General features: G+C 41.8%; 5 protein-coding genes across 5 annotated transcripts; 2 read left to right on the forward strand and 3 right to left on the reverse strand.

The window, feature by feature from the left end:
• Positions 1 to 1,472: 1,472 nt before the first annotated feature.
• Positions 1,473 to 2,199, reverse strand: EAE98_012015 (uncharacterized protein; the record flags this gene model as incomplete). The annotated part of the gene is made up of 2 exons (XM_038959639.1): positions 1,473 to 2,082; positions 2,144 to 2,199. 2 exons carry the CDS (start codon positions 2,197 to 2,199, stop codon positions 1,473 to 1,475), a joined length of 666 nt encoding a protein of 221 aa, XP_038803955.1.
• Positions 2,200 to 5,802: 3,603 nt separating this feature from the next.
• EAE98_012016 (uncharacterized protein) lies at positions 5,803 to 7,479 on the reverse strand (the record flags this gene model as incomplete). The annotated part of the gene is made up of 1 exon (XM_038959640.1): positions 5,803 to 7,479. One exon carries the CDS (start codon positions 7,477 to 7,479, stop codon positions 5,803 to 5,805), a length of 1,677 nt encoding a protein of 558 aa, XP_038803956.1.
• A 494-nt stretch (positions 7,480 to 7,973) lies between these two features.
• EAE98_012017 (uncharacterized protein) lies at positions 7,974 to 9,469 on the reverse strand (the record flags this gene model as incomplete). Its single annotated transcript, XM_038959641.1, has 6 exons — positions 7,974 to 8,065; positions 8,119 to 8,403; positions 8,466 to 8,846; positions 8,902 to 9,023; positions 9,072 to 9,314; positions 9,393 to 9,469. 6 exons carry the CDS (start codon positions 9,467 to 9,469, stop codon positions 7,974 to 7,976), a joined length of 1,200 nt encoding a protein of 399 aa, XP_038803957.1.
• Positions 9,470 to 10,510: 1,041 nt separating this feature from the next.
• On the forward strand, positions 10,511 to 12,865 carry EAE98_012018 (uncharacterized protein; the record flags this gene model as incomplete). Its single annotated transcript, XM_038959642.1, has 11 exons — positions 10,511 to 10,835; positions 10,891 to 10,987; positions 11,041 to 11,099; positions 11,147 to 11,426; positions 11,506 to 11,653; positions 11,753 to 11,977; positions 12,034 to 12,101; positions 12,160 to 12,217; positions 12,289 to 12,337; positions 12,416 to 12,463; positions 12,525 to 12,865. The coding sequence occupies 11 exons, from the start codon at positions 10,511 to 10,513 to the stop codon at positions 12,863 to 12,865; spliced, it is 1,698 nt and encodes a 565-aa protein (XP_038803958.1).
• A 1,062-nt stretch (positions 12,866 to 13,927) lies between these two features.
• EAE98_012019 (uncharacterized protein) lies at positions 13,928 to 16,419 on the forward strand (the record flags this gene model as incomplete). Its single annotated transcript, XM_038959643.1, has 2 exons — positions 13,928 to 14,381; positions 14,429 to 16,419. The coding sequence occupies 2 exons, from the start codon at positions 13,928 to 13,930 to the stop codon at positions 16,417 to 16,419; spliced, it is 2,445 nt and encodes an 814-aa protein (XP_038803959.1).
• Positions 16,420 to 16,844: the final 425 nt, after the last annotated feature.

Below are 16,844 nucleotides of genomic sequence, written 5' to 3' on the forward strand. Positions count from 1 at the left end.
GAGAGGGCTTTACGGGCTAGCGGAGTGTCAGGCCCACGGAGCTTGTGTTTATATTGCTACTTTTTTCATGGTTTTATGACCTCATGAATTTATGACTTTAGAATCACACCAGTAACTACATGTACTTCAAACAAATCAACAGGAAATTCCTGTAATGATCCTCCAGCTATTTCAACATATTCGTCACATCTTTGATTATATCTCTTTCTCTTCGTGAATTTATTATCGACTCCAGTTGTCATGTCAACTCATGCCTCTCAATTCATATCAATCATCTCATTTTCCTGCAACTTAAAATATCAACTTTACATTCCAAGTAAGTATAATAAGCGGCTCTTTAAGTATAGTCGGGGGAAGTGAATTGTCCCCATGAGATTCTGAATGCTAATTATATTAATAGAATTAGATTAATATAAACAAGCATTATCAAGGTGAATAGTTATTGCGTTGATAAAGCTAGTGATATATTTGTAATTTTGATTGTTTCAAAAAGACCAAAGAAGATTTTTTTACTATAAATCACACATTCGATTTGATTTCATTGGTCTTGATCTTGATCTTGATCAGAAAAACTATCAAAATCTTAGAGGGAAAATTCACTTTCCCAGAATGGGAGCTAATCGGCTGTTTAAAGAGCTGGCAGATGGTGGGGGTCACGTCGAGGTACATTGGATGGGAGGAGATCGAAAATCGAAATGTGGTGGATGCTAATGATCATGGGGGGAACTGGATGATGGTATGCTGTGAGGACATAGGTAAAGATATTGATTATCTTTTGAATTTTAGGGTCTCAAGACTTGAAGATCGGTTGAAGATTGGATGTTCAGAGAGTGTTTTGTGAGACTTGGGTGAGTTTGTGGAAGAAATTTATGTGGAATGAGTTGATTTTATTGGAAGTGCATGCATAAACTCAAAACACAGAAAGAAACCATTTCAATAATCAAAGCAGAGATTAGATCAACCATGAGAATTGGCAGGAATCTTGAAGTGAAGTCATGAAAGAAAATATCTCACGCTGTGCATCGTACTCGGCGGGAGAAGTACATTTGGTGGGGTGGGTAAGCGGCGCATCCACGTTTAAATGATTGGCGAGTTCTTCTCATGTATGAGGAAGTATCGATGTGAACACTATGACTCTATGAGAATATGAGAATATGATGAATAAGGAAGATGAGGAGGAGGAAGTTGGTGCAAGGGATCAATTGATATGCTGAAAATATGGTTGTGAAACCAACTAGCTAATGTACCTATATAAAAGTATGACAAGAGAAATGAAGAGATCATGTTCATCGTTGGCTGTCAAGAAAATCCGGTTATTTCAGACGATAGAATCAAAAGAAAGAAAAACAGACAGAGACATGGTTGAATCGACAAGGCTCTGGTACTCGAATCTCCAAGAGGATGTGGAGCTGACGTGCGTGCTTGGCAAAAGCCTGGATTTGAAGGTAACCCCGATGAATGGCGCAAAGAACTCAACGTGCCTCGATATCAAGATCTTCATCGTAGTAAAATATATTTGAGGGAATTTCTTGGCCACCGGGTAAGCCGAGTCGTATTCTTTCATCTCGAGACTCGTGCAGAGTCCAAATTTCGGTAGTTGGCGAATAGGTTTGCATTTCTTCAAATTCATTGCTCGATACTTGTATGCCATTCTCTGTAGTCGGATTTGTCGTTACACGCTGAATTTCTGATTGGGGAGGGCTATTCTGTTCGTTCGGATCTTCCTCAATGGTAAGTTGATTGTCGTAGTGCGATGCCATTACGCAGTCGTGTGAGAAGTAACCCAAGTGACGACAAGTATATTGGGAACTAGGTTCATGGGTTTGAGCTTCCAATTCATGCAAGTCATTTTCTGACATATAGCCAGCATCATGGCTGGAGCCACCAAAACTAGCTGCATTGCTTGCGAAAAAATCTTCTTGTTGTGGTAGATGATCGAAGTGGGTGGATTGTGGATGAGGACCTGCGGGAGATTCTGTACAGGGATGGGGAGATCCTTCTTTTTTGGGGCCAACAGAATTGCAAAATCGACTGAGATCAGCGTTGTGATGGTAATGTTGATGATGAGATTTACTCTCAGTGCTTATGAAAGTCAGTAAGATAATCACAACAAATAAGTGATGTTATCTGTGGTACCACATACTTGGGTTCGGATTCCTCCCGAGCCTGCCTATGAGTTGACGCGGATTTTGATGACATGCTGTAAGAAGTAACATGAGAGATTTTATGCTTGATGATAAAGCTGATCACAAGAATGAAGGGGATGTGAGCTGGATAATCGGTAGTCTGAGTCAAAGACAGACAATAGTGACCTAAGTAACACTCTTCATAGATCTCAATTTCAATGATTGCGCGGGAAAAATAGAATGAAGAAAACTTAGGAACTTTATACACAAATTCTGATAAACATTTCTCCTGGAAATCTAAGAAAAGATTAACAAAGCATCGTTCCAAATGGCGAGTAGGATATCTACGATGCAAGACGCAGGGGAAACGGCCCGACGGTATGGGTATGTAAGATCGTTCTTCAATTGAGTGAAGGTATTCGAAAGCATGACCCCATTATAAGCTAGCTAATTCAAGTTCATGAACAAATATGAGGCTAGAAAGTAAGATAACCAGACATCACACGAACAAGGGCGTGTAATTGGATATAGGAAGAGCGCTCTTTTTACCATTTCCAGCAATGGCGGTAGGGATTTTTTTTATAGAAAGACATCCAATATGCAGATATATGGGTAATTACGCTAGGGGAATACTGAAATGGCAGATATAATTGCTGATTTCCCTGAAGACTTTCAAAGGGTATCGGCTATGCACCTCGACTAAGCAACTCAGGGAAGCAGTAGAAAGTGGCATCGTCATAGTTCGAGCTGTACGAGGCACAGTCTGCTCGATAGCTTTGAAATCAATCGTCCATATTTTAACCATGCAAACCAGACCAGATGTCGTGGAAGGCAGGTCATGAGCGGCCCGTTTCAGACCTGTTGTGCTCGCAGACAGCCATCATCGTAAATGTATCGAAGTGGCTCATATCATTAGCCCCTGCTTTCTTTAACCTTATTGGATGTTTGAAGAACATATCTTGGAGCTTAGAAAGATCTAGAGCGATGAAATGAAATGAAGCAGCAAGCAATTTGTACCTTGTGCAGTCGGAATTGGAAGGTGGTAGGAACCTGAAACGATGTGATTAATACAAAACATCGTGTAGAAAGCTTCACCCTTAGCATGGTATTCTGATTCAACGACCGATATAATTGATAAAAGTATGAATCAGTGCTGAAATTCTATTTTTTGACGTTTCAAATGTTTGGGGGACGTTGGGGGACAACGGGTGGGACACTAATAAGACGTTCATAGTCACACTGCTTACGTAATGCAAATTCCTATTCATGAACATCCAGGTTTAGAGTCAACTTGAATTTGTCTACACCACAATCAACTTTATCAGCTCATTACTTTGTGAGATGAGAGACTATGGACTGAGCCTTCCCACGAACACATTTTGCCATTCACAACAACTATTTTTTCCGGGGCGGATAGTCGCAGAAGAAACGAACAGTTTTCTGTTCACGACATGACCATCACTGCGCGTTTTCGAACACTCGCACCAACAGTTCATAAACTCTACAGATTAAATTGCACACTTTCGTCACTAGCCACCCAGTTATAGCCGTGCTGTAAAGTAAAGGCTCTCACTTAAATCAAGATCCATAATTGGATGCAATGAAGTCAAGAGCCCTTTTAATGCTCGTGGCTTGAGCATGGTTCACTTGAGCCTCGTGCAGGGCCTCTAGGTCTTACTGTACCGTTCGCCAATCCCGATTTCAAGCTATCTGATAAGTGACAGATATGCACCAAGAAGTCAGCTGAGCAAATAAAGATTAAAGATCTGAATTTCTAGACTCTGTTGTTTCAAGGATTTCGAGCTCACATTTGAGAAGCATTGATGAGGCTCAAGCTTTTCCCGTAGTTTGGGGTTTGATTCTTTTAAAACATTGCTCTTATATCACGACACGAGCCGACACTTTATTGATTCTATTGCATACCAGGGTATACAGCTGCGTCAGCACTGACACCACATACCTAGTATTATGGCTCTGCCTAGACTCGGCTCCAGATTCATGTTCAATATGTGCTACATCGGAGGAGAACGAGATATTAACTACATTCTTCTCTTTTCGCGTGCTGTCTCATGAAGGACTATGGAGCGGGTGATTACAATTGACAGATTTCTCAAACACAAAGCACCAGAGAATGCGGATACGTGCATTTTGGGGCGCACGCATCAAACGCGTTTCACATCTTTTCTGCGGTGCACATATAATCTCCAAAATTCGCATGAAAGTATGCTTTCGTCTGGCGTACGAGATGACGTTCAAGGGACCATATCGTTGTCATGTTTCCGCAGCATACGAGCCGGCACAGCTTCCGGATGAGTCTCCGCAAATAGGAATTCGAGCTCTCCCACCAAAATTTTAGTTTGCTTAGTTTTGAGTACAGAAATCTTTACCGTGGCAGCAACATGAACAGTGTTTCTTAGTCGCTAATTCTCTAAATCGCATCGTATCTGATGAGATTTCTATGGCCGACCTGCTCTCATGCGAGACGTGCCTTAAGCGACAGGCTCGAGTTAACAAGTCAAAAGCTTTTATCTCCTTTACCAAAACCTCTGCATTACGTTATTTATTTCTATCTTTCTTCTCTATTACTCAATTTCAAAGATAAGAAGAAACGGATCAGTCATTGTCAACTGCTATCAGCCACTTTACAAAATCACATCAAAAATCGTCATTTTGCTACATCTTTAGTTCCTCGAAAAATAAATTTTGTTTTTATCAGATTCTCATTAAAGTTACCTAGTTTCATCGAAAATTCTTCTACAATCCTGAGTATAAATAAGAAGTTTAAAAATAAACACATGTTTCGACTAACAGTAGTTGACTAGTATGATATCCTCTTTGAAAGTAATAAGAACAAAGAAAAGTCAGACTTAAAGCTCCACTAATCCCTTTCTTTGATTTTAGCGCTACTCAACCTGTCTATTAGATAGCTCTTCAATCATCTTAAATTCATCAATTACCCCAGCCCAGGTTGTATGTACTGGACCCGGTCACTCGCCATCTCAGAATCAGGAGGTGAGTTGTAATGGATTTGCTAAGTTATATTTTCTATGGTATCTGAATTGCCTCGAACATAATGTATCTAGATGGTTTGAAAGCATGTGTTAATCTTCAAGTGCGAACTAATATAATAGTAACACTATCATATATTTTATAATCTTATAACCTTCGAGAAGAGAAGCACTCGAACTCGAAAAACTCAACGCAAACTATTAAATTACTTGAAACAAGTATTGCGAATCTGGACTACTCATTTTCTCTACTTTCTCTGTATATACTATATAATTATTCACCACTCAATTTCTGCCATCTCACAGCTCTTACCCATCATTTTATCATCATCACATTTTTGATCAGGTTTGAAAAAACTCAAACATCATTTTATATTTTTGTACTGTATATTCTTATAAAGCTTTTATTTTTACACTGATGAGTCTCCGACCAGCAGATATCTTCTAAAGAAAATACAAAGAAATCATAACTCGTGAACAAATTGCAAAAGTCAAAAGGTGGGATAAATAATAGAACAAAAAGTCATAAAGCATAACTCGTTACCTTGTACCTGGTTTGTATGTTTTTCCTGCATTTTCCTTGTTTCCTATCCAAATAAAAATCCACTTACCTTTTCTCTCTCCACCCAAGACGTGTGTCAAAGGCCTCATATCCTTTCCTCAACTTCTCAAGCACTGCTACCAGAGCAATCACCCAATCTGAAACTCGCCAACTCCGTTCCTTCGAAAACTCTCCCCGAGCATCTTCTTCTCTTCTTGTCCTCCTTCACAAAGTCTGTCAACCTCAAATCCGGCACGCTGCACCATTCCCATGTAGACAAACTCGGACACCAATCTAGACTTGCGGACGCAGCTGAGCTAAGTGTAAAAGATGAAGGAATGGGGATGCGGCAAACGGTAGGAGACACGAGAATCTTCAGGGTGAATGTAGGGCTCGGTTGAATCGGGGATTCGGAGGAGACTGGGAGTTCGGTTGGAGATTCGGGAGTGATTGGGAGCTCAATCATAGTCGGAGAATTACGTTTTGAGGGAATGGCCTCGCAGACCTCGAGATCTGAATGATTCTCTGGTGCAGGGAGTTCCAAGATTTGCGCTGCTGTCATCCAGCCTGTACAATCATCAGAGGATAATGGCATCGGTGAGCTGTCGAGCGAAGGAATCGTTGACGATGGGGATGAAGCGAGAAGTTTGACTACATGGAACTTTGCTTCATCCGAATCGCTCCAGCTTTTAGTCGATTTCGATGATCGTTGTGATGATGTTCGCTTTGGAACATTAGCCTGGAGGGTTTCGGCTAATGCTGTAGATGCATCTGCTAGGTTGATTGCGAGCTCAACATTTTTTTCAAGCATGACGACCTTCTTGGATTCTTCAGCTGAGTGTTTGAGTGCAATCTGGAGTTCATTTTCAAGAAACTCAACCTTTTTCGATTCTCTCTCGAACAACATCTTGAAGTGGTCTGCAAAGGCTTTTTGTTGGCTTGGAGCAGCACGGGCCGCGCGGAACTTTCGCACCTCTTCTTCAAGTTGTTCGTTCTTGTATTTGAGTTGATGAATCTCTTCCTCAAGTTGTCGGTCCATTTTTTCGACTTCTCGGACTGCGTTACTGAGCTTGACATATGCCTTGTGTGTTTTTTCCGCGTAGATTTTCCAAGCCCGCGTTTCGTTCAAGGTTGCTTGTGCTTCTCTGGTAAATATAGGGGGTGTTCTGACTGAACGGTGTGGTTGTATTGTAGGATCGACTTTCCTACCTTCTACAGTAGTTGCTGTCAATTTAGGAAGCTTGATAGTGAGACCCGGGAGCAAGCTATTTTGAAGACACAATGAGGATTGTGAATTTGGACTTGGGGATTCGAGCTCACTTACATTGACCGGGTTCGAGTTGAGTGGGAGGCATATTCTAGGAGCTGCTGGCAACTCATAATATCTGGCCATCTGCACCGGTTGGCCATCAACAATTTTTGCGACGTTAAAAGGTTCAGATACTATCATTTGTCTGATCTTAGTCGAACTATGTCCCCGGAAAGCCATTAAAGTGGTCCTCATTGGAGTGGAGATTCTCCGCATGATTTTCCTCTTCATGACAACTATACGTCTTGTGTGTTGATGATGAGGCCAAAAGTATTTCTGGAGACGATTTTTGGTTGGCGACATTGACTTTGTGTGTCTGACCTCTCTAAGATCAAGATCTATTGAGGCGCGTGGAGAATCTGATATGGGATATCGACATTCCGGTGCCGAGCTACTTGTCGCCTGCGACACATATTGTGGCACGGAAGTATTGATTCTGAGACTCTCTGTTCCTGATATGCGTCTGACCATTCTTGGGTAGAATGTCTCATTCATGATGTAAGTTTCGCCTACCTAGTGTCTTGAGTTTTCGAGAGGTGGGTGATCAAGATTCTTCAAGAATTTTTAATTGTCACTTACTAACGGGATAGGTTATTTATGATGGCTGTTGAGAGATGCAGATGAAGAGAGATTCTGGAGAATTTGGATGAATCCGAAGAAAGCATTATATATCGTCGTAAATTTTGACTGTTCAACCTCTGTTCCAAAAATTATGATTATTGAGATTTTGTTTATCACTGACAAACAAAGACATTGAGAAAACAATGTAAACAAAGGGGCCTACCAAGCGTCTCAAATACCAACAAAGAAAACTCCAGAGGATACTTTGCATTTGAGAAAGAAAGCTCATGTGATATAACATTTAGCGCTATATGATTTCTAACTCACAGCTGGATCGTAGACTTGACGGTATAGTCGCATCAGAAATCATTGAATCTGGTTTGATCAGCAAAGACACATTGATTTGAGTAGCAATATCAGTAACCACATCAATAGTAGTTACTTCCACCCCGAGAAATTGAGGGGGTTCCAAGCCCTGAGTCACGACTAAACGGAAGATTTGAGCCAGATCTCTGCGCTACTGTGAGAAAGTTAGCATAGCCTGTAAAAGGTGTTCAAAACAGATTGATATACCTGATCGACCATTTGGTCTAGAGAAGTCTGATGCTAAAGATGCTCCTGGATTTCCCACTTTTAGACCTGCTCGCAAACCGTAGCCTACAAAACCGGACGGCTGACCAGAATTAACATTGATACTTGATAGTGGAGTTCGACGAGGGGTAGCTCGACCATGGGGTAAAGGTAAAGGTGTTCCAGCCATATGGCTTTGTATGTTGTTCATGCCGATACTCGTAGGAGGAAAATTGCTGGATGCTAAAGGCTGTCGATGAGAAGAAGGAGTCGCCTGAACATGGTTATCTGTGATCTTCTTAGTAATTAATTCATGGTTGAATTTGAGTAATGACAAGATGCTTTCGTACATTTCTGAGAAACGTGACTTTGCCCTTGGCTACCAATAGTATCCCACTCACTACTATGTCGTCTTCTTTGAGGTGGGGGCGGCATGGTTGAGTCGTGAAAACCGCCAGTACGATTCAGTCCACCGGTCTGTTGATTTGCGTAAAGAGGTAGTCTGTGTTCATTTGTGCCTGGATTGTCCGTAAAGCGATTGCCATTTGACGTTGCTTGTAATGTATCATCAACTGCATTTGAAGCCGCAGTCTGGACTTGATCCAACATTCCTCTGCGCTTTATTTTATCGTAAAGTTCTTGGGTCTGAAGTAACTTCTTATTCCTCTCCTTGAGATCATGATGGAGCTCCTCATTCTTTCTTCTCAAAGCATCATTGTCAGAATTCATTCCTACATCAGTGTTTAGTATTTATTTGGGAATAGAGGAAACCGTATAAGATCCCACCCTGCATTTTGTTGCGAAGGTTCGATATTTCGCTGTTTGCATCATGTATTATCTTGTCCATCTGAAAATTCAGCGTTGAATACTTGTCTGTCAAACTTTTGGCAAGGTATTCTTGATAAACACTTGAAGCTCGTTAGTAAAGCTTGTAGCATCAGACTTTAGAAACAAACATCTCTTGAGTTGTTTGATATGCCCAGAAACTTAAGGCTCGGCCTGCACACTCCATTATGACGCTTGGATTGAGTCCACTCAACACGCTCGTCTTATAGTCCTCACTCGGGTTTAAATTTGTAACGACAACATCGTCGGGATTTGGCAAATGCATATCGCATGCGGGACATGTTGTTCGACGATTCTCCCGTAGGCTTGTTGAAAGCTGGGATTGATTTGCACACTCGATGCAAAAGACATGACTGTAAAGAATAAGTAATGAAATTTAGAGTGAAATTGTGAATATGACATATGAGACCGGAAATCGATGGAAAACAAACCTGCAGGTAGTAACCACTGCATGATCCTTCAACTCTTTCCTGCATTTCAATGCATTACAGCGAAGAATAAACTCCATTTTCTTTGTGCATACACTGTCGCCGAACGAGGTTCCTTCTCAGAGCTACTCTTCTTCGTCACCTACATTAAGTGCCCATTGTCATTTTGATAATCGAAATGTATAGTTTTCAATTATAAGCAACACTTGATGAAACGAAATGTCTTGCTTGTTCCAATACAGACAAGACTTGGTGGATAGAATTGACGGAAGTGATATTTTGAGTTCGAAGAAAACGGCCCGAGCCGAACGGAGAATACATTACATAAGTGAAATCTTATGTTTGGGCGGTCAAAAGTGGCATAAAATTTTACTCCACAATCTTTGTAAGCTGTGATAAGTGACCTCGGGATGCCAAGCAACGCTCAAAAATAGATTTAATGTTCTGATATCAAAATGTGATGGAGCTCTATTTATATTATCTCGTCATACCGGATGTTTATACTCGCATTTACGTAGAAAGATATACTACATTATAAGTTGATATCATGCCAAGTCTCTCACCGACGCCCTGATACATGCAATATGAACATGGTATCATCTTGGTGCATCTTCATCCGGGGTACGTCCGGTATGAATGGGAATAGTTTCTCCGTGAAACCCTTGTATAGGCTATCAAAAGTGACATGTAGGATGGACGAATGGTGGGATGGTCGCATATCTTACAACAAGTTCGAATTCTTCCATTGAAAGAGTACCAATCAAGTGTTGGGATTCATCTTCGAGGTACAACCTCTCTGGGTGTTTGGTCGGCAAGGCAATATACATTTAGCAAAAAGAGAAGCCTTCAATGACCTCAAATTGCTGCGGGGATGATTTGATCTTAGTAGTGGATAATCTTCCTGTATGATTCTACACCTGGTACTTGTATTGAAATCATTGCCTCCCATTTTTACAATCTCATGATTGGCAAATCATTTATCTCAATGGAACTTATTGCAGGTGCCAAGGTTTTCCAAATAGCATAAGTTCACCAAATCTGTCATTCATGTCTCCAATTTCGATTGAACGAATTTAGTCGCTGTCTTGGAATCTAGAGACTACTTTCAATAGTACTACAAGATGCGGTTGCAAAAGTCTCGTTCTTTGCTGGCTGTTCTGTCCACAAGTATTCTTCTTCCGTCATCCGCCCTGGGAATCAATTCTACTTCCCCTACTGTGACCATCACCAATGGTTCATACATTGGGAAATATGTTCCTGAATGGCAGCAAGACCAATTCCTGGGGATACCCTATGCTATTCCACCCTTGGGAGACCTCAGATTTGCTAGACCGAAGTCCTTGAACACTTCGTTCACTGGATATCGAGATGCAAAACATTATGGTCATAGTTGTTACCAATATGGAACGACTTTTAATCTTTCTGAGGACTGCCTCACTCTCAATGGTATAGTGATCAGTCAAGAACACGCTGGATGATTGCTAAATGATACACAACCTAGTGATAAGGCCAGCGGGAACTACACCTGACAGCAATTTGCCTGTCTTGATCTGGATATTCGGCGGTGGATTCTATACTGGAGCGACAGCAGATCCGCAGTCAGTATTCTAAGAGCATTTCAGATGTTCAATACAATTCTAATAATTCCCAGATACAATCTTTCTGGCATCACACATGTCGGACAACAAACTGGGCAACCTATTATTACAGGTAATCTTAACTCGCTTTTCTGTTTAGAAAATCTCTAACGTTAGTAGTGTCCATGGACTATCGTCTCGGAGTGTGGGGCTTTCTCCAAACACCTCAAGTACTTGCTGAAGGAGGCTCCAATGCTGGACTTCTTGATCAAAGATTAGCATTGAGATGGATAAAGGAGAATATAGCATCTTTCGGCGGAGATCCAAAAAAGATTACGGTCTGGGGAGAATCCGCTGGCGGTCAAAGCATTAGTTATCATCTGTACTCTTACGACGGCAGAGATGACGATTTGTTCCAAGCAGCAATAATCGAATCTGGAAGTCCTACTGGGGCTAGTCTGTACGAGATTGTCTTTTTTTGACTTTTTTTTTGGCAATTGTGGCCCTCCTGCTTTAGCTCAAATTCTAACCCATTGTAGGAACCCCCTCGGTTACTATACGGTACCAACCGAGAATCTAACTCGAGCCACCGGTTGTTGGACATCTACAAACAAACTCGCTTGTTTACGAAGTCTGACTTCAGATCAGTTATGGAAAGCACAAGTCAGCCAACAATGGAATCCCATGGCAAGTCACACCATTTCTTCACCTGTATATTAACAATTGAAAGCCATATTCGATAATCAGACAATTGCATATTTTCAAACAACACTAACTTGACCTTAGGTCGATGGTGATTTTCTAACTGACTACCCCAGTAGCCTAACACCCCAAGGAAAGTTCATCAAGGTCCCTCTCCTCATTGGAGCGAATAGCGATGAAGGAACTAGTTTTGGTGTTGCCGGACTAGATAACGAGACAGCTATTTTCAACAATCTACTCGTATACCGGGCTTCAAATGCTTATGCCCTATCGCCGCCAACTGCTAGAAAGTTGCTTGAGCTGTATCCTGTATGTCATCTGAAGTGGTCGTTCAAGTACCCGATAGTAAAAACTAACAGTAACAGAACGATCCTGCAAATGAACCTCCACATTACATTACCAATGCGACAATCTTCCCGTCCAAGGGACTACAGTAAGTTAGCCTGAGATATGAATATTCTTGGTCCTCGCCGTACTAATGCAAGAACTAGATGGAGACGTAGTGCTGCCATCGCAGGAGATCTAGTTATGATATCCGGTCGTCGAAAGGTAAACATACGTTCCTGCCCATCCTATTTTCTCATTTAGTACCAGCTTCTAACCCAAGGATTCTTATTTAGCTGTGCGAGATCTACGCCGCTGCTGCTCAATCCGTATATAGCTATCGCTGTAAGTCTCATCCTCTCAGCCTGCCCCTTTCCCATAACGTTATATCCTTGCAAAACTAACGTTCCTCTCACCCACCAGTCGATACACCTCTCTGGAATGCTGCGGTAACCGATGGCGCAAGGCATTGTAAGTCTCGCTACTGTCTCCCCTGTTCTTTTATCACAATCACAAAGCTGACAAACCCAAGTCGTGAATGTTGTCTTTTCCTTTCAAAACATCTCCGGTGCTCTCGGTCCCCTCCCCCAATATCAGCCTTATCTCGATTTATCACGAAATATCGGTAAAGCCTATATCTCGTTTGTGAATTATCACGATCCAAATGTTCTGTCCAATAGCTCTTTATCCACGATATCCAATAGTACGACGAGTATCAGCCCAAACCTTCCATATTGGCCACTTTATAATAAAGATGCCCCGAAAAATATGGTCTTGAACAGCAACAAAACATTTATAGAAGATGATGCATGGAGGAAGGAGGGGATCGACTTTATTAACTGGGGTGGCGTCGATAGAGAGTTGTGGTCTTGAGGATTCAAGAAGATGGAAGCGAAGTGGATCAATGAGAGGATAGAGGAATCACGCGAAGATACGAATGAAATGAAATAGACGCTTTGAAATTAGCATTTCAAGGCTCGTGTGGATCAGAATATCATAGAAATAGGGAATAACGAATTTTGACCCGGAAGAATTATTCGCCAATTTCAGAGATGGTATATTTATGTCTTGATACTAAGTCCACAACTCTATTCTCTGACCGACTCTGTTCTGAGACGTTTTCACAGCTCAAGATCTCGAACATTGATATTTTCGGCATCCTTATTTATTGGTATAATCTGATCCAATTCTGCATATGAAGCCAAAATGTGAATTTAAAGTCATTCTCAAAGTGTTTGATCCTTTCTTTTCTTTTTCGATTGATAAGTGACATGAGCACCTTATTGTTTAAATGCGGGGTTAAGATTGTGTTGCAAATGTCATGGCAGTCACGTTCATTCTCTCCCTTCTCGTTGTCCTTTCTCATTGCATGACACGTTCGTTTTTCTGGTTTGTGAATCTTATATGTATTGGAAATCCCCTTGATCTTTGAAGGCGTTTGATGTGGTCTTTTATTTGATGCTCTCAGGCAGCTGAGGTTATTGGGAGTAGCTTTTTACTTGCTTCGAAGTAGATGATCTCTCAGTTATATGTATTTAATGGGGTAGAAAATCGGGAATTTTAATCTCTGTCTTTTCAATTCTGGGTACAATATTCGCCTTGATGTAAAACTGAAAAGCAGCGCTAGAGTCTTCACCTCATGAGATAATAGTCCCATCCATTATCTTTGGTAGGATATAAAGCAAGCAGTCAACTCGCTCAATCAAGGTGATTCTCCTTACTATTGGATTGTCAATATCAACGCTGACATTTGCCAAGAAACATAAATAAAGCCACAACGCCGCAATATTGGAAAGTGTTCAGCTCTTGATACCTAGGATCACAAGCAACACATAAAGTCCCTGTGATGCTTACTGAAGATTTCTGCATTTACTATCGAAGTCAATGACTAAACTGCCTTTTCCCGGTGCCTACTACTACTGCTGTTGTCCCACAATGCTCTGCACCACTTGCCAAAACATCTCATTTGCTCCCTTACAGCAGACTGGCGTTACTTTCCAAAAAGAAGCGACTGAAGAAATACGAGCTGCGTACTCTAGCCATCGATTCTTCTTTCACGATAAGCGTCGTTTATTAGAATGGGACGACTTTCGACCCGAATGTCAGCTTTGCAAATTAATGACTGCTCGACTCCGTTGCAATGTGAATCGATCGTCAGGTGATGAATTATCTGCTGCTTTGGATTTAACGGTCTTAGATGGAAAAGATTACTTATTGTGGAACTCAATCTTTAAGCGGACGCGAGTTATATTAACACAGAAAGGAGAATTTTCAAAATCAAGTGACGGTCGTAATTTTGTGAAGATTAACGACGGAACCAATTGGTCGGGGTCTTTTAATATCCACTTTGGTGATTTATCGGTGGAGATGGATTTGAATACACTTTTCGGTTGGTAACATTTTGATTCTAATAGTGTTCCTCGGCTGATTTCATAGGCGAATTACCTAGGGTCTTTTCCAAATCTGCCTTTTTAAGCTTTCCAGCTCAGCGATTTGAAGACGGTGCTGATGGATTCGATGCATCTTTGAAATTGGCAAGTACTTGGATGATTGATTGCTTTAACCACAAGCTTTGCCGAGAAACTATAGGGACGCTCCCTACTCGTGTCATATATATCGACGAGAACCCCAGTATTGCGCCGCGTCTTGTAGAACCAAAAGGACAGATCGTTCCCTATGCTACTTTGAGTTATTGTTGGGGCAAAAAGGGTCAATTGCAATTAAAGAAAGCAAATCATCTTCAGTTTTTGAACGCTCTTCCTGTTCAAATGCTTTCCAAGACGACTCAAGACGCCATTAGAGTTACTCGAGCACTATCAATCAAATATCTCTGGGTAGATGCTCTATGTATTATCCAAGATTCAGCCGAAGACAAATCAAGAGAGCTCGCTGTAATGGGAGACATTTACTCTCGGTCCGTCATTACAATTGGTGCTGCCAATGGCGACCATGCAGATGCAGGACTTTTTGCGAAGCGCGACCCACACCAGCAGCGACCCTCCCTCGTCTATGAAATAGAAGCCGATGGTTCTAATACTCAGATATTTGCACAACTTCCTCGAGACGACGAACAGGGCACGATCCTGGACAGTCGTGGGTGGATTTTCCAGGAAGAAGTGCTTTCAGCTCGGACTCTCAAGTTTTGTCCGGATGGTCTTCGCTGGTCTTGTGTTACTTTATGCGCCACAGAAACTACACCAAATGGCAATTCGCATCCATCCAATAGGCTGGATTATAGGCTTAAAACTTGGCTTCATTGTCCAGAATGGAAGACACGGTGTCTTAATACCTCGGATCCGAAAAGACGATATTTTCAAGACTGGTATGAAGCTGTATCGTGCTTCACTGTTCGGAATTTGACATATAACACAGACAAGCTACCTGCACTTGCTGGTATTGCAACTCAAATGCATAATATTCATAAATATGACTATCTGGCTGGTCTATGGAAGCAAGACCTAGATTATGGCTTGCTATGGTATGTCGCCTCTCAGCCCAAGATAGGTAGTGGAAAGTATGAATTCCCGTCTTTATTGGGCGAAGAATACTATACTGTTGTTCCGAAGAAAGGTAGAAACATACCAAAGGCCGCCTCATCTGTGGCAGAAGGGATGAGTCAACTTTCGACAGGCAACATTGAAACGCACACACCCTTCTTGAGGAATGTGCCTATTAGCTCCTCAGGAACAGCCCAAAGGCTGAAAGCGGCACTCCCTAATCTTGAAAAACGAGACGAATTCAAAGCTAAGTCGCCATCATGGTCATGGGCCTCTCTGGAGCATGAGAAGATCAACTTTCTGTACAGTCACTCGGGATTAAAACCATCCGGAGGTCCGCTAAGCCACTGTCTCGAAGTTGACTGTTCGCCTTCAGATAAAGGGAATGTATTTACACAAATATTGCCTGGCCATATGATTCTGACAGGTCACTTGAAGCGAGCTCAAGTACATTTTGATGACTACGGCTACGATACCCAGTACCTCGCACCCAACGTGTCTGCGGGTCGCTGGCCGGGAACTCTGGTACAACTGAAGGCCAACGCTTCTGGCGAAGGCGAGGTAATTGGTTTCGTCGCGTTGGACTCGAACCCAGTAGCTAGCGGCCTAAGGGTACACAGTTTGGCTATTTTATTAATGCGAGAAGATGACAAAGATTCTTCGAATGTGAGCATGGCAAAGAACGGTAAATTAGGTTATTATAGTTCAAGTAAGGTTCCGTTGACGCTCGCTCGTCTGCGTAATGGCAATATTTCAATGAATCGTGGAACCAAACGATATCTGACGGGTTTAGCGCTTCAGCAAGTGTTGGATGTCAATAACTTGGCCATCTTCCGGAGGGTTGGATTGTGTCAATTGTACAGGGAATTTTGGACGGATGAGCTGAAGAAAGATTTGAGCAAGCAAAAAATGAATCTTATGGTTGTTTAGGTGTCGATTTGACCTACCCAGGTGTACTACTGTTGTCTGGCATTAAATCTTGTCAAAATTGCATTTTAACGAGCTTCAAAGTATTGGGCATACAGAGAGAAGCTAGAGCGGAGGGAGAAGCTCACCACATGATGTACTTCGAACTCCATTTTGATTCTTGTATTGGCCCACTTATCTGCGAATTCCAGTTGCAGACTTTAGAAAGGCTACATTTTGACAAGCGATAAAAAATTGCCTTTCTACTCGAGTAAAATGTGACTCTCATTTGACGAGGGAGACCAAAACAAGAATCCCATAATCGCCTGATATCTCTGAGAGTGCGAATGTGAAGGTAATATGTCTATTAATCAAGGGAATAGCTCGCTAACCACCTATATCAGTGTTATTTATCATTCTAAAGCTCTCCGCTCCACTTCTCCTCATAG

Source organism: Botrytis deweyae, assembly GCF_014898535.1.
Source record: "Botrytis deweyae strain B1 chromosome Unknown BDEW_057, whole genome shotgun sequence".
Taxonomy (NCBI): Eukaryota; Fungi; Ascomycota; class Leotiomycetes; order Helotiales; family Sclerotiniaceae; genus Botrytis; species Botrytis deweyae.